General features: G+C 39.9%; 1 protein-coding gene and 1 long non-coding RNA gene across 2 annotated transcripts; one reads left to right on the top strand and one right to left on the bottom strand.

The window, feature by feature from the left end:
• Positions 1-4,161: 4,161 nt before the first annotated feature.
• On the bottom strand, positions 4,162-11,658 carry LOC124280999 (uncharacterized protein 3-like). Its single transcript, XM_046717009.1, has 7 exons — positions 11,529-11,658; positions 8,993-9,068; positions 8,172-8,198; positions 7,629-7,655; positions 7,086-7,112; positions 6,009-6,229; positions 4,162-4,588 (listed from the first exon to the last, which is right to left on the bottom strand). Exons 2-7 carry the CDS (start codon positions 9,028-9,030, stop codon positions 4,398-4,400), a joined length of 531 nt encoding a protein of 176 aa, XP_046572965.1. The 5' UTR covers positions 9,031-9,068; positions 11,529-11,658; the 3' UTR covers positions 4,162-4,397.
• Positions 11,659-15,439: 3,781 nt separating this feature from the next.
• On the top strand, positions 15,440-18,134 carry LOC124281018. Its single transcript, XR_006899822.1, has 3 exons — positions 15,440-15,571; positions 16,783-16,856; positions 17,898-18,134. It is a non-coding gene; the product is annotated as an uncharacterized LOC124281018 (long non-coding RNA).
• The last annotated feature ends 1,877 nt before the right edge of the window (positions 18,135-20,011 follow it).

The following is a 20,011-nucleotide window of genomic DNA, read 5'->3' as shown; positions in this document are numbered from 1 at the left end:
AGCCGGGCCGCATCATGAGGATACGATAACATGCATCAGCTATTTCGGCGAGTGTGATCTCTCGATCCCGTTATTCGGCTTTCACTAAAGACCGGATCTTCATGAGTGAGTGAGTGAGGTAAGATTTTAAGTCACATCGGCAATATTTCAGCCATATCGTGACTAAAACAAGGTATAGATTTATAATGATTAAAAATTGAATTATAAACACTTGTCAACGAATGGCAGTAACACAACTAGATTATCACAGATATATATTTAAAACTAGCAATTAAATCTACAACAGTTTAACTACAGAGGACGATACAATATAAAAACGGGCTATAGATCGCCAACAACTGAAGGTAGATTACCATACTAGGGACCATGGGGACTTACAGTACCTTTGCTACCTGCATGGACCCTAGTTGGACTTACACCATTCCTTCAGCTGCTGGCGATTGTAAGAAATGTCAGCCAAAATTAAAATAACCAGAATACTACGTTTAAAAATCCTGGTAAGTTTAAATTGACTTAGGAGTGAGTGAGTGAGTGAGTGAGTGAGTGAGTGAGTGAGTGAGTGAGTGAGTGAGTGAGTGAGTGAGTGAGTGAGTGAGTGAGTGAGTGAGTGAGTGAGTGAGTGAGTGAAATACCTCAGCCCTTTATCTTTGCTCTGACCACCGCTACACCATCAACATGTTTCATGAGGAGATAGATGCGGGGCACCAGGTATGTTAACTGTACATTGATCTGGGACAAGGACAATATAAGGACAATTTCATGATTTTATCAGCTTTTGATTGCCATTCCTTTATCCTCTACGAACTTTCAGTGACACTATTGGTTTTACGTTACATTGTGTTCCAGGAATAGCCAAACGGCAGGGATTTTCATCAGAGTATTATTCTGTCACGTGGACATTCCGCGGAAAATGCCTCTCACATAGTGATTCCTTTTTGCATAAGAACACTACCCATGTCACAATACTAGCTTAGGGAAATGTCCGGAATTTTGTTACATGAAACAACAAATGTTAATTGAATAAGTATGGCTGATGAAACTTGGGCAGCCAGGGCATGTGTAACCTTGTGGGTGGGAAACTGTGCTTCAAAGGCGCTGATCAATGGCTAATGTTTTGTACGCCAGCAACCAATATTTTACGGCTGTTTCCAAGAAACATAAAATGCTATTTCAGAATTTTCTTTCGCCTTAGAAGATAACATACTGTTTCTATGTTTTGTTTCTTGAACACTTTCATCGAATTCATTTTTATATCGTTTGTTTATTGTCTAACTCCAAACTCAGCAATTTTGCATGCAAATAATCGAGTCTGAACCAGACAATCCAGTGACCGGGATCACGAGCATCGATCAACGCAATTGGGTTACAATAACACGTTTTTATATCAGCATCAAGGTCCACATCTATCTATCTATCTATCTATGGAAAAACCTATATAGCGCCATATCCAGAAATAAACTGCTCTGCAGCGCTTGAGACTCTGATGGAAGGTTAGATGTTGTATGCTTCACGGAAGTAATGAGTCTTTAGCTGTGATTTGATTGAGTCCAGGTCGTGGTTAGATCTCAGGTGTTGTGGGAGTTGATTCCACAAGTTTGGTCCGGCAGTTTGAAAACAACGGCTGGTGATGCGACTGGTTTTTAGTGCAGGTGGCTGAAGGAGAAACTGGTGAGAGGATCGAAGAGATCTGACAGGTTGATATCTGGTTATCATGCTGGAGAGATACTGAGGGGCTTGATTGTGGAGACACTTGAACACAAGCAGGACAACTTTGTATTTGATCCGCTGCGGCACTGGCAACCAGTGTAGATGTTGGAGAACTGGTGTGATGTGATCATGTCTCGTTGTTCTTGTTGCGACTCGGGCTATACATCGCCGTATATAACCAATAATTTCCAATACATGTATAGCTGGTTAGCAGCTATCGTAGGCATTTTGGAAAAGGGTTTATTAGGGATATATATGTGCCGTTGAAACTGACATCCAACGATCGAGGGGAGATTACCAGCGCCTTGAGCAAGCACTAGTTGCCTGGATATTTGCGCTATATAAATATCATATAATAATAATAATAATATTCCTTGAGTTATGTAAATTGAATATCTCTCTAGGTAAGGACACGGCTGTCAATAGAAAGGTAATCAACGCAACTTGACCATTGTCATCATGGCCACCAAGACAGAGTCATTTGCAAATTAGCTGCCTATAATATCACAGTTAGGCAATGGCCGGTTGGCCACTGAAGCAAGACATTGTGGATGAGGCGCTGGCCGATCACACATCTGTCACAAATACGACACGTGACAGTCTGATCAGGATTCGATCCCTAGGGAGAAATAGATAATGCTTTGTGTTAGTCGACTTGACAGCGGCTAGGTAGGTTGGCTGACCATTGCCTCCCGAAATGCCGCCTAGCCCTTGTTATAACACCATGTAGCTGTACAAATTGAATTACGAATAAAGTGTCGTGGACCCACTGATGGACTCTTGTATTCAAAGAGACAGATCTCCCTTCTAAACAGCCCGGGATACAGCTGAATCAGCTGAAGTATTGCCGAGTATTGTGTTAAACAAAGAAACAAACAACAATGAACACCGACGTAGGACGCCGTCATTTCATTAGATTAAGCTTGACTGTGATATTATATTTTAATAACAATAATGTTCTTTCATTTACCATTTAGAACCTAGCCTTTCCTCGACATAATATCAAAGGGTTCATATTGTAACGGAACACCCTTCATATTGTACTTTGTTGACACCAGTGAGATCTAATAACGTCCAATAACCCAATCAACTGATGAACAGTTGCTTGCAGCCCATGGTCATGGGGATAAATGTGTTGTTATTATGTTGTTGTTATCATGTTGTTGTATAAAAGAGTTTTCTGTATTGATAAATGTCATTAAAGGATAGTATTGCCTCGTATGAGTGAGTGTGTGAGTTAGGTTTATGCCTCTATTCGCAATATTCCAGCAATATTATTACAGGGGACACCAGAAATGGGCTTCACACATTGTACCCATGTGGGGAATCGAACCCTGGCCTTCGTCGGGATGAGCGAACGCTTTAACCACCGGTATCCCACCTGCCCTGCCCCGTGTGAAGTGTTATACCGGTGGGGCAGGCTATGCCCAGACTTTCGCAAACACCTGGTGTCATCCAGTTTGATAGTGATCCATAAACACCTGGGCCCCGTTTCACAAAGCTCTCGTAGGCCTAAGATCTCGTAAATTTTCTCGTAGCATTCGTACCTCCTATGTTACAGTATAGGAGGTACGAATGCTACGTGAAAAGTTACGAGATCTTAGGCTTACGACAGCTTTGTGTAACGGGGCCCTGGCTAGCTATTCTCGAAACGTTCGTAGCCCTACGAACTTCTTAAGCCCATTCTTAACACATTGGCTACGATCAAAGTTAAGAATTCTTACAGCTACGAACGTTTCGAGAATAAGGACACTGCTCACGATAAAGTCGGAATTGTACATTCGATTCTGCTTAGCAGAGATTTCTTGTGAATGTGCAAATGGTTTCGTGTGACAAAACGTTAGGTAAATGTACCTCATCCTGTCCCGTTTGTTTCTGCCAAAATATTTTTTGAATTTCAACTTTTCGTTTTTTCCGTCTTGTTTCTTCTTATCCAAGACCGCTATCGTAACATTGCGATCTTTTTGTCGGTGAGTTCCTACTTGTCCAGCAGTCGGCCAAGGCAAAACCTTCATCGTGTTTAATGATTTACATCTTGACTCGGGGCAATTAGGCAGACACAGTTCTAGAGGAGTCATCTCATGCATAAACATTTACCTGCTGATCAAAGCGTTCGCTCGTCACTGGGTTCGATTCCCCAGATGGGTACAATGTGTGAAACCCATTTCGGATGTCTACTGCCGAGATATTGCTTGAATATTGCTAAAGACGGGATGAAACCAACCCGCTCTCACTAACATGCTAAACATTAAAAGCATGTTTTGTTTCATTACTATGGCAGATTCAGTGGTTTACGAGGTAATGAAAGTCACAGAAGATGCCAACGAAGCAGATGGAAAACTGATGGATAATGACTAGTGAGACATCTCTGATGGGATCTGTGAGAGGTCCATTCATCCATTCAACTGTGACGACAGTTTTGATAAAGGTTTCGAATAGTACAAGACACACATGCTCTAGAAACTAAGCCTTTATTTGGTGAGCATCAGCCATTACACGAGAACAACGTGGAATACAGACCCGCTATCATCTTAAAACTGAACATTTTCAATTATCATAACTTTAAATAATTCGTCTTCCATTTCGTAAAGCCCGAGAAATATAAACCTTTCGACACATGCCATCCGTACAGTGAATGTTTCAGGAAGATGTAGACTGTTCTCATTATACCTGAACAGTGCACGTGTGTCCTATCTGCCGGCAAGAGCAGCGGCAGCCAGAGGGACCTCCGCTATGTCATACATCAGGGCACCCAGGCGGTCATTTGATTGCACACAGCGAGTTTGGAGGAGTCTTCCGGCCTCGAACCTCCTTCCCTTGTCTGAAAGGATCATTAACTGTGTCGACGGGTTCATCTGAGATTGCGGTGATCCAGGAAGCGCTGACAAAAAGATACATATATTTGAAAATGTGTTGGAAGAAGGATATTGATTCTCAATGATTACACACAGGATCGTAATGCGTGATTCGGGTACCGCTAAAAATATGAAAACATTTATGAAGAAGGGTATTATGCGAGTACTGGAAGAAGGATATTGTTTCATTGTAATTAAAGAAAGGATCGTACAGCGTGATTCAGATTCCGCCCAAAATATGGAAACTTTTATGAAGAAGGATACTATGCGAGTACTGGAAGAAGGCTATTGATTCTCTGTGATTACACAAAGCATCGTAAGGCGTGATTTAGGTACCGCTCAAACTATGAAAACATTTGAGTGAGTGAGTGAGTTTAGTTTTACGCAGCACTCAGCAATATTCCAGCTATATGGCGGCAGTCTGTAAATAAGCGAGTCTGGACCAGACAATCCAGTGATCAACAGCATCATCGATCTACGCAATTGGGATACGATGACATGTGTCAACAAAGTCAGCGAGCCTGACCACCCGATCCCGTTAGTCGCCTCTTACGACAAGCATGGGTTACTGAAGATCAATATTCTAACCCGGACCTTCACGGTTCGGATCCTGGAAGAAGGATATTGATTCTGTGTAAGTAATATGAAAATATTCACGAAGAAGGATCTTATGTGAGTACAGGACGGCGTATATTGTTTCCTTCTGTGTGGTGTTCCAGCTAACAAAATGACAAGGTACATTCAAAAGGATGTTTTGCGAGCACTGGTAGAAGGATATACTGTATTTAAATAAGTAAATAATGTGTTTGAGAACTCAGAGAATGACAACAAGTGTCTTTAGCGCTTTTTGATGTCATGTTTCGGTGGCACCTTCTTCAGGCAGGTATCAATGTCCAATTTTGGGTTCTAAAAGTTGTGTATTTTTGGGGGGAAATCGAATCTTGTAAACAGGCTACTTCTTTACTTCTACCTCATCACATACAGGTGAGCTGGACTGAGGTGATGTTTGAATACTGTTTACCAAGACACCAACCCAAACCCAAACAAACCAAGCCATATTATCCCGGACCTATGTTCTGTTTAAAATGTCATCTTTAAACGATGTCTATAAACAGTGTAACCTTCATATCCCCGACACCGTTAATCTGGAAACACCCTATTCCGGAAATTCGTTAATTAAGACGACTTAACTGGATTAAAGTGAGTGAATGAGTTTAGTTTTACGCCTCTTTTAGCAATATTCCAGCAATATCACGGCGAGGAACACCAGAAATGGGCTTCACACATTGTACCCATGTGGGGATTCGAACCTGGGTCTTCGGCGTGACGAGAGAACGCTTTAACCACTAGGCTACCCAACCGCCCCACCTTGATTAAGAGGTTTCATGAATGTATGAAGATGAGGATGAGCTCCCCAAGTGAAGTTAGGAATGACGAGTGTCTTACGCAGTGGTTTCATGTCCATGTAGTCCATAAGGAGGTACTTTAATACTGGGTTTCCAACTACACAAGGAATGTTCTGAATTGCGTCGAGGGCTGTCATCCGTTTGGTGTAGTCACTTGATAGTACCGCCTGGGACACAGCCATCCTCCGCATAAACTGCATCCCGGCCGGATTCGGGGAGGACGCCGGTTGTTCAAAGAAGCCCGGGTGGGCTGGAAGGGACCTTGAACATAAATGACCCATTTAGCACCTCACGTACACATGGTTCATATTATTAACAATAACAGGATTTCTTTATCTCAAGTTTCGTCGCCACATATAGAGGATATTATATGAGTGCCCATGTCATACTATGTTTACGACACGAGTGCCTAAATGTTGGTATTTCCCGAGCGAGAGCGAGGGATATACCGATATTTAGGCACGAGTGTCGTAAACATAGTATGAATAGGGCACGAATATAATATTCTGTTTATTACCGAAGTCGTCAAATTGAGGAAAATAATCCAAATCTACTTTCAAACATAGGCTGTCTACCCGCCGTCGCCGCATGTAGAATGTAACGTCACAGAAGAAACGTGACGTCATAGCATTGTTCTTGACGTCACGTCACCATGACAAAGTGATATTTTGCCCTAGGGCATCGTTTGAAAAATATGAACCCCGATATTTTCGCCCTCGTAGGTAGTAAATATTTGTATGCCTTGATGTTTCCTTTGCACTCATAACATATACCCACAGCAGCCTAATCTTGCTAGATGAACATTTATAAACAAAGCATTTCCGAAGCTAAGAGACTCGATCTTCATCACAAATGAACCAATAGACGAACTGTTAAGTTTCATAAATTTCAATTTCAATTTTCAAAAGTTCCACATTTAGTGACAAGCATTTTGGTTTTTTACTTTCCGTATTTGTGTTTAGTTCTTTCTTCCGTCCAATCTCATGCCGGTTGAGTTTGGAGACGAGAAACACATACAAATAATACGGATAAAGCTAAGAAAATTGTATAATTCGTTTTTGATAGATTGTAAGGAATATTAAATGTTTGATGGTAAATATATTGTGTGCCGTCTCACCTCGTAATGCAGCACCTGACGACGGACCTGTTGGAAGAAATTGCGGACAGGTGAAGAATTGTACAATGCCATACTGTAGAATCCTCATGCTAATGTGTATATTTTAATGCACCATCTACAGGCTAAAGTATGCTAAACGCGTCATAATGGAGTGAGGTTCATTTTCATTCTCAGCTCCTCACGGAGTATACAAAGCAAGCTGCCTCTGATACTAGATAAACAGTGTCCATCTCTATCCACTTGATACCAACACGCTTTACTGAACTGAAGTTTTATTTACACTCCAGACGCGTTCTGAGGTAAAAGGTACATGTTTACCGTGAGTGAGTTTAGTTTTACGTCGCACTCAGCAATATTCCAGCTATATGGCGGCGATATGTAAATAATTTTTCTTCCGTCCAATCTCATGCCGGTTGAGTTTGGAGACGATAAACACATATAAATAATACGGATAAAGCGATTTTTTGGGGGGTATAATTCGTATTTGATAGATTGTAAGGAATATGAAATGTTTGATGGTAAATATATTGTGTGCCGTCTCACCTCGTAATGCAGCACCTGGCGGCGGACCTGTTGGAAGAAATTGCGGACAGGTGAAGAATTGTACAATGCCATACTGTAGAATCCTTATGCTAATATGTATATTTTTTATGCACCATCTACAGGTTAAAGTATGCTAAACGCGTCATAATGGAGTGAGGTTCATTTTCATTCTCAGCTCCTCACGGAGTATACAAAGCAAGCTGCCTCTGATACTAGATAAACAGTGTCCATCTCTATCCACTTGATACCAACACGCTTTACTGAACTGAAGTTTATTTACACTCCAGACGCGTTCTGAGGTAAAAGGTACATGTTTACCGTGAGTGAGTTTAGTTTTACGCCGCACTCAGCAATATTCCAGCTATATGGCGGCGATATGTAAATAATTTTTCTTCCGTCCAATCTCATGCCGGTTGAGTTTGGAGACGAGAAACACATATAAATAGTACGGATAAAGCGATTTTTTGGGGGGTATAATTCGTATTTGATAGATTGTAAGGAATATGAAATGTTTGATGGTAAATATATTGTGTGCCGTCTCACCTCGTAATACAGCACCTGGCGGCGGACCTGTTGGAAGAAATTGTGGACAGGTGAAGAATTGTACAATGCCATACTGTAGAATCCTTATGCCAATGTGTATATTTTTTATGCACCATCTACAGGCTAAAGTATGCTAAACGCGTCATAACGGAGTGAAGTTCATTTTCATTCTCAGCTCCTCACGGAGTATACAAAGCAAGCTGCCTCTGATACTAGATAAACAGTGTCCATCTCTATCCACTTGATACCAACACGCTTTACTGAACTGAAGTTTTATTTACACTCCAGACGCGTTCTGAGGTAAAAGGTACATGTTTACCGTGAATGAGTTTAGTTTTACGCAGCACTCTATATCGCGGCGATCTGTTAATAATCGAGTCTGGACCAGACAATCCAGTGATCAACAGCATGAGCATCGATATACGCAACTGGGATACGATTACATGTGTCAACCAAGTCAGCGAGCCTGACCACCCGATTCCGTTAGTCGCCTCTTACGACAGGAAGCATGGGTTACTGAAGATCAATTCTCACCCGGATCTTCATGGGTCGTGCATATTTACATCGTTATTATAGACAACTTATATATGTTAAATGCATGTATACACAAAATGGTAATATATATAGATCGGTTGGCTGCAAGAATAAACTATGTCTGTACATGCATATAACTGTTTACATGAACAATGTTAAACTCGAATGATATTTATCTTCTTCTTTTTGGGGGGTGTTGCTTAAATAAAGACATTATTCATTTGCGAAATATTGTCAAACGCCGGAATTTAAGTAAACTACAGTTCACACACTCTATCTGTTAGTACCTGGATAGGTTTGAGCCCAGACGGAGACAAGGAGACATGCCAGGGTGAATAACCACGCCCGCATTACAGGAACCATCTGTGAACAAACATAGCACACTGGAAGAAAACGTTCTAAAATGGTCCGTGTTTATGTGAATATAGAAACAAATACTTAAATGTATAAAAGATTATTCATTCGCATATAAAGACTGAGGCTTCCTTTTTTGTTTAACGCCGCATTCAGCAATATTCAAGCTATATGACGGCGGTCTATAAATACTAAAGTCTGGACCAGGCAATCCAGTGACGATGAGCATCGGTTTACGACATAGGGATACGGTGGCATGTGTAAACCAAGTCAGCCTGCCTGAGCACCTGATCCCGTAAGTTGCATCTTGCGACAAGCATGGGTTACTGAAGGGTTGCTAGTTATCCTACCAAGGTAGGATAAAGGACCTTCTGATTCATATTTGCGGATATGTTTTTAATTATTGGCTGAAAGTAGTGATGGTTGACAAACCTCATTTTTATTTCTTGAAATTGCAACTTGTTGACTTTGGACATGGTCATATATATTGAAATGGTGATATGAGTGAAAAGGGGAGAATTGTAGAAATGAAAATGAAATTGTACATAGTTACATCATTTGTATATCGTTGTAACACTTGATAACACTTTACATAATCATTTACAAGATGTAACAGTATGCATTTCTGCCAAAGTCAGCCTGAATTCTTTTCACGATAACGAGAAAGGACCTGGAAGCTGTAAGTGACTCAAACAAATTTTCAAATATGGGTGAACATTTGGATTAACAGTTTTAAATTTTTAAATAATTGTTTTTCCTGGATTTTCAATGTGGGTTCATTTCAGTTATCCTTAACTTAAGATTCGTGGTCAGAAAAGGTGATTCGTGTTTCTTGTGTAACATGACAGGGCGATCACGTGGCCAGACTCCGTGAATCTAATTAACATCAAATCTTAGTGCTCGCTACAGGTACACGCACATGATCATGTATAGCTAGCGACATCTAATCACAAGTCATCTTAGGAAGGTCTTTACCGACCAATCAGGGAGTCGCTTACGAGAACGCAAAAGAGAGAGGGTCCGAAGGTGCGTTCTATTGGTAGACAACCAGGGCATTACTAGCTATAGTTACGGACTGTACGGGATAAATATCTGAAACTGAAGAGACTTTCCATTGCCAATGAGCCGTAATGCAAAACAATTTCAGGCTTCTATTATACATCCAAGAATTTCCTTTTTTCCTTTTTTTTTAACACTAACGTTGTCAAAATATTTTAAAGTTGAAATAGTTTATGTCAATATAAGTTTTAAGCGTTATCTTGAAAGGAATTCACCATTTAGAAACAAGTACCTAAGGTTCGATAGACTACTTTCTGATTGGCTAATTCGACTTCCTGTGGGTAATTCATTGGTTGGTATAGAGCTTGGCTCATGCTTCAAGTCACATGTTTGCTGTAACCAGGTTTGAATATTTACAGGATGTCGTAGTATAGCCTCAATATTGACCGTGGGTCCCAGAAACATTTATTTAATGACATTAACTACGAAATGAAATGGAACCATGACACAACAGTCTCATTGTAATTAATAATAATTACAATAATGGTATCACGGTGACGTATATATTGTTTTTCTTACTACAATGTGTAACTAAAGGATAGCACATCTGAGCATAATAATTTCTTCACAATGCAACTTCATCACATTAAGATGCTTTCGCTTATATTTTCAATTACTAGTGATCGATTTACGCTTGTAAAATTCAAGCCAAGTAATAAACAGAATACGTTTCCTATTGAATGCCAGATTGGTCTCTGGCTTGGAATATGGATTTGTATACGTTAGCACAGAAAATGTGTGACACAAATATTTCAGTTCGATTCTATTTGTCAATTGGGCTCTCCAAATAGAATATTTCCATTGTAGCAAATTGTCAAAGTAAACTTCAAAGAAAGAGATTTCGTGGTAAATGTTTGAATAGGAGGTCGAGTGTTTTTCTTGCGTAGTGGTTCGTATTCCATGTTTTCTCCGGTAAAAGTCCATCCGTCCTCAACAGTATACACCGAAGGTATAAACGCCTAAGTTCAGATTACTCACTATAGTGGAACTGCAGAGTGAGTTTGGTTTTATGCCGCATTTAGCAATATTGCAGACACATCAGGACGGGGACACCAGAAATGGGCATCACACGGTATACCCATGTTGAATCGAACCGGAGTATCGGCTTGACGTGCCTATTAGTCTAAGCCAACTGCAAAATGAAATAAGTTGTCCAGTTGTTTAAGCATCTGTCTTGGTTGATACAATGTGTGTCACTACGTTACTGCTTGAATGTGGCCAAACACAACCAAACCACAGTATCTGAAAATCAGCTGAAGATACCTTAAGCCACACTTACTTTCTTGATATAGATTCATTACTTCAATACTAACACACAACACTTTATAACAGCTGGTCTTACTTTCGGTTCCACTCTGTTTACATATCAATAAACCTTCTATATCACAATTGATTAATGAAAGTACTTACTTTATTCGTTTACCCCAGCGAATATCCGTTGATATTGTCCGGGGCAGCAAAATTCGGGACTATCTCTCTTAGGGCTGGTCGCGATAGTGTCAAGTCGTATGACGTCATTCATTAGCTGTCAGTCGTTTATGAATGCAGGTTCAAGATGGGAGGGCTATACGCTTTTTTAATGCAGGCAGGCGTTCATAGCTATAGACTGCGAATGCATCTAATGATGGACCAGTGTTAAGATGTATATTTTCATTCTAAAATACACTCTGATAATTGTTTAAATTTTGGTATTCTGAACATTTCCCATAATTAAAAACTCTCATTTTTCTCATTTTGAAATAAGACTTCTGTCTATGTCAATGTTCTGACATATTATGAGTGAATGAGTTTAGTTTTACGGCACTTCTAACAATATGCCAGCAATATCACTGCGGGGGCACCTGAAATGGGTATCACACATTATCCCCACGTGCGGAATTGAACCGGGCGTGACGAGCGAACGTGACCTATTGTGATCTGTGTAACAAAAGCATGAATGGCTCACCCGCCTGACCAGCAAAAGAAATTATACACTTGAAATTTGATTTGATCAAATTATAAAAAAGTAGTAGGTTGAAAACAGTCACCAAAACAGTATACACGTAGCCCATATACCCCCTAACACATATGTCAACATCGAAAAGCCATTCCTTCTTTGTTTTGTTCTTAGAAATTCTTAACTATAAACCTTCTTAGCATGATAATGCATATCTTAATATGAGTAACGTGTATATTGTGATCATAAATATTGTTTTGTTTTCTCTGACGAAAACACCTTCACTAAATGAAAGATATATATACAGTCATTTAAAGGATAAATCCTTTTTATTAAAATGATAATAGTATGTTGCATGAGTATGATCTCAAAACGTTTTTAAGATGTGAGCAAAATGATTACAGAAAGGATATAATCTGCTAATATGCCTATAGGTACAGCTACACCCCCATGTCAGGCCTCATTTGTTGCTATACAACTAGTGATAATTATGTCAGTGGTGAGCTCATGGCGGCAGCATTATCTGCATGACTTCCGGGTTACATCAGTCTCGTTGCTCGTCACGGTCAGGGAGCTGCCATGTACATAGAACACAGTGAGCACTGACACCTACTGACAACACCGAACGATTATATACCTGTAACTGTGTCAGTAATAGTATTTTCATTCTCTTAAAAACATTTGCAGGAAAATGTTAAATCCGTCAGAGGAACTGCCAGATTATGACAGACTAGAATTCTTACGTATACAGATAATGTTCTACCACATATTAATAGAATTTTAATCTTTATTTAAATGGGTTGTGCAAGATAAAAACAAATCTGCAACGATAAAAGTAGAAAGAAACGTGTTTCGTATGTTATTAATCGGAATAGTTGAAACCAAGGAATAATAAATATTCTTTACATTTTTACATTGTTTCTGCTGTTGCATCGTTTGTGTGGAGATATTGGCAATTTATCAGTTTTTCTATACTATTTGGTATTATTCAAATGCATTGAATGAAGCACCATACCTCGGGTAGTGAGTTTCACACTAACGATGTACGTTTGCCTCTTTATTCATTTTCAAAATATATACAAAATGTTTAAGCGAGAGAATAACCAGTTTCAATTATGTAAAGATTAAATTGGCCACTAAAGGATGAATGTTTAAAGTATATGAATGGATCACTGACAATCAGTGATGCCACAATGTATTCGTGAAAAAAGGGGAAGAATGTCCTTCTCTACCGGGAGCATTGGCCATGCTTACAATCCACGGAAACCATCACGCCGGATGAGTAGCTGAATGTTCCATTTGGTAGCTCCAGAATCAACAGTTCCGATGCCATCGGAACAGTTTAGAACAACGAGGTAGCTTCCCTCGCATTAACGGTTCAAGGAATCTGCCAATCAAGCAGAGACACATGTCCTTCACGAATCATGTCCTTCACAATACTTTTGGTAACGGTTTAATTTTATAACCTCGTACATGTTTGTTAATTGTTTAATTCTTAATTGTTATTGTCAGTAATATTCCAGCTACATGACGACCAAGTAATTGGTATCATGAGCATCGATCAAGTAGTGTGTCAATCAAGTCTGCCAGCCTAAACTCGATCCCTTTAGTCGCCTATAACAACAAGCATGGGTTGCTGAGGATCAGTTCTGACCCGGATCTTCATTGGTTCAAGTATGATGCATATTTACCAGTGATGCTGGTGGCACTGGACGTATTGTGTTGAAGACAGGCGGTGTATAATGTTATGAGGGCATCAAGGGTATTAGAGGCTGTACAACGTAGTACTGATGAAGGCTTCATGGCCGAACACCCACACGATTAAACCCTAACTGTTCGTTTTAAGATCGATTTAACGCAAAGTAAGCAAATAACCCAAGGAAAAACGTAACTAAACATATGAAATTGTATCGGCGATGCAATCCTTCACTGCTTTCATTAGCGGGCGACTGAGGTTTGAATGGCCTAATATGTTCAAGCTAAAAAAATGTTTATCTAGAACCAGAGTAAAAAATGTGAAAAACCTGTCTAAATTCATCAACATCATCTTCAGACTAGTTGCAGCTGCATGAGAATATTGCTAACTTACTTTGTCATATTTCATTGAAAATTTCACTATATATATGTATTTACCTTATATTGCTGTCATCTTGATTGATTATATAATCATATGCGAATTTATATTGTACTTTTCTCATGCACTACCGTTGGTGGGTTCTCTTGAGAATAAAACTGTCTGTCTGTCAGTAATATGGGATGCACTTAGTACTTTGAGTTGAAGGGGTGTACTTACTACTTTATTATGCTAATATTTGTATAGCGCCAATATCCAGCTCAGCTGATCAAAGGCGCTTTGTGTTTTCCTTCGATCACTGGATGTCAATTTCAAACGGCACACCGTATTATCAATCTCAACTCCCAGGGGTTCGTACAAATCTTGCAGCCACTAGGCGCAGTTAATGTGGCTTTGACTGCACGTTGCTGTACCCGCAACTAGGTGTTTGCACGTATTCATGTGGCCACATGTGGCTACATCTGGTCATATACCAACGGAGGTGGGCTCGATCCCGGCACCTCAAGCTCGCTAGATCACCGGCCTGGCGCCTCAGACAGCTCACCCACCACGCCCCATCGTGAAATGCAAACGTTTAATAGTTCCTATAGTGTACACATATGAATAATGATATCGAATATTTATATCATTTATGTAAAATATGTGCTATATTTGAACTTTAATGTTTCGCATAGGGTATCATGAAAGCACGTTAAGTCGAAAAAAGAAAACAACATGTGACTTAATGAGTGAAACAGGGCATGCGTGGTGTTCAACACCTCTTTAACGATATTTAAGTTATGTCACGGTGTCTCAGTCTAGCCTTAAGTAATAGTGAGTGAGTGAGTTTAGTTTTACGCCGCACTCAGCAATATTCCAGCTATATGGTGGCGGTCTGAAAATAATCGAGTCTGGACCAGACAATCCAGTGATCAACAGCATGAACATCGATCTACGCAATTGGGAACCGTTGACATGTGTCAACCCAGTCAGCGAGCCTGATTACCCGATCCTGTCAGTGGCCTCTTACGACAAGCATGGGTTACTGAAGACCAATTCTAACCCGGACCTTCACGGGTCCTTAAGTAACAAAAACCTAATCGCCACTTTGGTGAAACCCACAACAGGGCTATGGTGTTTCAAATCAAGAAGATAATCATCGCTAATTAGGCCTTGCAACTATGAGTGTAGGTTTTTGGCACGCATGAGGTACATAACTGCCTCAGAGACCGGGCACCTCGTGCCTCCTTAACCTTTGTACAAGACACAAGGTGGACTCCAACGATGTGACAGCTTGATTCCTTGCCATGATGAAGCACACACATTATGTTGGCACTTTTATGTAGACTGCCGAGGATTCCGCGAGGTCAAATGTAAAATTCAGTTTCTTCACCATTGTCGCCCAAAGTGAGGTCTGTTCCTTTGGGTATCCAGGCTTCTTTTGAAGTCCAAATTAGGATCAAGGTGAGTTTTAGATAAGCCTGTTCAAATTTTTAGACACAAACTGCGTGCATCAATTTCTCTCTGTAGAACATCTCCCGGAGGATGTACGAGGAAGGTAGGTCCCTACTGTGAGATGATGGTCGGAGGAGTCGAGTCGATACCAATGCATGACGTGTCCCGCCAGCGTGGCGTCTTACACATATGTCGTCAACATCCGATATGCCTGGTCGGTTGCCTTCAAGGCCATCGTCAAATAGCGGGATGCTGATTGAAGCACAAAACATATTCAATAACTTATAGTTTCAATATATTTCCTTATGGATAAATCGAAGGATTACGAGTTCATGCATTCGGTGCAAAGACTGACTGACTGAGTTTGGTTTTACGCCGCTTTCAGCAATATTCCAGTAACATCACGGCGGGGGACACCAGAAATGGGCTTCACACATTGTGCCCATGTGGGGATTCGAACCCGGGTCTTCGGCGTGACGAGCCAACGCTTTAACCATTAGGCTACCCCACCGCCCTTCGGTGCAAAGAACGTGAACAGGTTTTCGAAAATAAACGTTTCACTTTTCAGGTCTGTCGTAAGATAAGTCTAAAGTAAACTGAATACTGATTTAGAACTTGGTCTTGTTTTAGCGAAACTTGTATCAACAATGCCAAAGTTTGCATTGATTACGGTTGCTAGGTTTCTATGGACTTGTCATTTTCACTGTCATCCGTATTGATATATCAGCACAGATATCTGTACCAGTGTTGATACGTTCTGTATATCAACAAACAACTTAATCCTCATGAGGCAGTGGTATTGCTGGAATGTTGCTAAAAACTCACTAACTCACTCATGAAATGATATAACATACATCTATATATATCAAGACAGCTGGAGAGACCGTTCACATAAATGAATAAACCTGTTTGCATAAATGAAAGGAAAATATCTTGATTTCGTTTTGTATTTTTCCCGTTTTGAAACACCTTCATTCAGTATTTCATTTATAACATGTGTCAACCCTGTCAGCGACATATTCACAGGAATTTCATTTATAACATTACCACAGGTATTTGGCCTTTTACCCTTCTTTTCGACTGGTAATTTTATGTCAAATTAATGCCCATGTTATAACTTGATATTCCACGAGGAAAGCATTTTCTATTTTCGTCCGAAATCGAGTTCTAATAAACCTCGGTATATTGTCATGTATGGGTTTTCGTTCTTCTGTTTGCAGTACCTTGGGTGTCGCAATGGGTAGTGTTTCACTGGTTTTGGTGACCTGCCTGTGCATCGTCGTCATGGCAACAGGTTCGTTTCCATTGTTAGTATGTACTTAGGCAAAAGGTCACATACTTACATTACACAGCCAAAAACGTAAATGCATTTACAATATGATAATTACTATAAGAATAATTGTTTTGGTCCTAAAGCTTCTGATGCACAATGTCACCTCCTGTCATTTCACAAAACGTTTCAGCAAATGACTAATTGCCGGAAGTGCACACGATAGCTCAACTATCAATTGCTTGATGCTGCCATTTGTTTGGCACTGGATGAAACGTGGCCATTCACCCATTGTACTCATACACGGTTGCTGAAGTCATTTATTGAAAAATATGATGTCATAAACATCGAATTTGCTTTAAAATTACATTGCAAGATTGGGCTATTACTATTTTACCTGTTCAATATTGTAAATGTCATAAAACAAAGACAAATGAGAGTTTGCTCCCAAAATTGATTGTGGTTAAAAAATGAAACACATAAGAAATAGTAATTCATTGACACCGCATTTAAGTTTTGGACCTTAAATTTGTAGCGTCAAATCCAACGTTCAAGAAAATGCTTTTAGGACTGTTAGGGCTAGATGATGAGACTTAGGCTCATAACTTCTGTCGTAGCGCCTCCATAGTCTAATGGGTAGAGTGGCTACTCGGAGAGCGAAGCAGCGATAGTTCGATCTGCCATGGTTGTATTTGTTGTTACTCTGACTGGCACTCGACATTAACTGGTCTCAACATGAACTGGTTTGCTCGGAGTCAGTATACACTCTATGACTAGAGCGACCAGCACAGTAAAACAGTGGACAAACATTACAACGCCAGCAGATTATTAAAAGCAATTATACGATGGCATATCAAGTTTCGAGTTCTAGCAACTCTATCGTAAGAGCAACCAAAATGATAGTATAATATCACGAATTGGAACACTGCTGATACCATCTTCAATCTGTTTGCATACCGTATCAACTGTATTGTAACAGCGACATAGAACCCGACAGATGAAAACTGTTTGCATCCGTGATTCTTTAGACGATGCAATACTTTAGGACATTCATTATCGTTACAGGTACTCAAGGTCAACGAAACACGCCACGACCTCTGGCTCCTCCTCCCCCGCGGCCATTTTACCAGTCGTCTCCCAACAACTTCTTTGAAAACTGGATGATGATGGACTATATGAATGGAGGAGAACTGTTTTCATGGCGCCGGCGTTGATGACGTTACTAAAACAGTATCAAGCATGCCTGATGTGACTAAGTAACTGAGAACTTTGTACTTTTATTAATAAAGTTGTCGATGGAAATTGATTTTTCTCTTTCTGATCAATAAAAATGCAATACTCTTTTTCTTGTCCTCGATGTCTTGTCGAGTTATCGTTAAAGAACGTAATACTCACATATGTTGCTTAAGGTCCGACTATTTTATATGCAGTATGCGTGCGTGAATAGGATAGGTGTCGGGTTGGTGGGGATGTTGTCATTAGTGCTTGAAATAAGATCCTATTAAAAGGAAATATGCATCCAATATCAAAAGATGGATGATTTAACGGAGCAGCAATGTCTGACTAATCTAATCACTGGGGTGTGAGATAATGAGTGAGAGACGCTTGTAGCAATATTCCATCAATATCACGGCGGGGGACACCAGGAATGGGCTTCACACATTGTACCCATGTGCGGAATCGAACCCGGTTCTTCAGCGTGACGAGCGAATGCTTTAATCACTAGGCTACCCCCACCGCCCCTGTGAGATAATGAAGTTTTCATTGATACCAAAAGTTATACGGTGAATGTCAGCTGTGAACAAAATTAAAGACCAGGTTTTGCTCTATGTTCGTGCAATTTGATGATGCAGCATAACGGAAGTAGAACACAACAGTTTGGATGCTGTTGTGTGCAATTCCAACAAATCATGACGGATGAGCTACAGGATTATGACAAAATCCTGTTTTCTTTAACCTCTGTTGAAGTTTAGGGTTGTCTTATCTGTTCTTTTTTAAATAAATCATCATGTTGTGACATCGAAGTATATGTGTAATTTATCTTGAACTTCAGTAGTAGTTGTGGTCTCTTTTCGGGATGTTCTAAGACAGCAGGCTAGTTGAATATTCAGGCGTTCCTAAAGTGCCCTTTTTGTAAAGCACTCGTTTCATCCATGCCAATATGGAACGTATATTATCCTAATGCGTACATGATTCATCAATCTACAACATATACTGGACAAAATAAGTTAGGGATATTGGTATTTTAATGATTGATATTTTATCAGTGTGTCAATACATTAATAGATCATTATTCATAATTTCAAAATTTACATATATCCCTAACTATGTTTGTCCAGTATAGAATCCTGTTCATTCAAGATTGACCCAAGTCAACAAGATCCATAGCTTCAGTGGATTTTCCAATCCAATTACAGCAAAGCTCTTTCATTTCAAACATAATGCACTGTACAGAAACACACAAACCTCTAAATAGCATATGGTGAATCATGGACCGTCGAATTCAGCAAGCAATGAAAACTAATTCTCTGGTATGTAAATGCTCATCTACCTGTTGAAATTGTACAAGGCGTAATCAAGAACGTGCAGCAGATAAGACACGTGACAAAACACCGCTTGGAGGGTCGAAATCAACAACCACAATGTGTGTAAAAATGTCAGTACACTGTGCAGATAAAGGAACACATAATAGCATAACATAACATATATGTGCATAATCCATTACTCTAATAAAGGCAGAGCTCTGTCAGAAGCAGGTGCACGCAAAACATTTCCGTATCCTGTCCTATCGTTATCACAAGACTCAAAAACTTGCAAAGGCATGTGAATTGTTCCCTATAAAAGCATGGAAATATATGGCACATCGCAAAAACTTGAATTGCATTTTCGTCACCGATGCGTTACGTCCGCTATTAAATCTCTTAAAAGATTTGCTGTGACCTTGAATGATGTAACCTTGATAAAACACATTGAGGAAGCGTTGTGTGATGGAGCTGGTAGAATATTGCTTGACACAGATTATTGGAGAGTATCATAACGTCTTCTGGCCAGAGTGTTGTCACTGTGAATCTCTCGCACAGGTCTAAACATTAATCGGATGAGTCGTTTTCCCTGAATCTTTGATATTTTAAGTTCAACTGACCACCATTGAACGATATAAAAGCATTCATACATTAGAA

Source organism: Haliotis rubra, unplaced genomic scaffold (genome assembly GCF_003918875.1).
Source record: "Haliotis rubra isolate DU_JTF1 unplaced genomic scaffold, ASM391887v1 Scf108, whole genome shotgun sequence".
NCBI lineage: Eukaryota > Metazoa > Mollusca > Gastropoda > Lepetellida > Haliotidae > Haliotis > Haliotis rubra.
This window is presented reverse-complemented; position numbering and strand designations above follow the sequence as displayed.

Excerpts from the sequence above, each read along its gene's own strand:
- LOC124280999 (XM_046717009.1), bottom strand. The coding sequence starts at position 9,030 with ATGTCTCCTTGTCTCCGTCTGGGCTCAAACCTATCCAG. Across the intron at positions 8,199-8,992 it reads CTGGGCTCAAACCTATCCAG|GTCCGCCGCCAGGTGCTGTA; the intron begins GTACTAACAGAT and ends TTCTTCCAACAG. Across the intron at positions 7,656-8,171 it reads GCCAGGTGCTGTATTACGAG|GTCCGCCGCCAGGTGCTGCA; the intron begins GTGAGACGGCAC and ends TTCTTCCAACAG.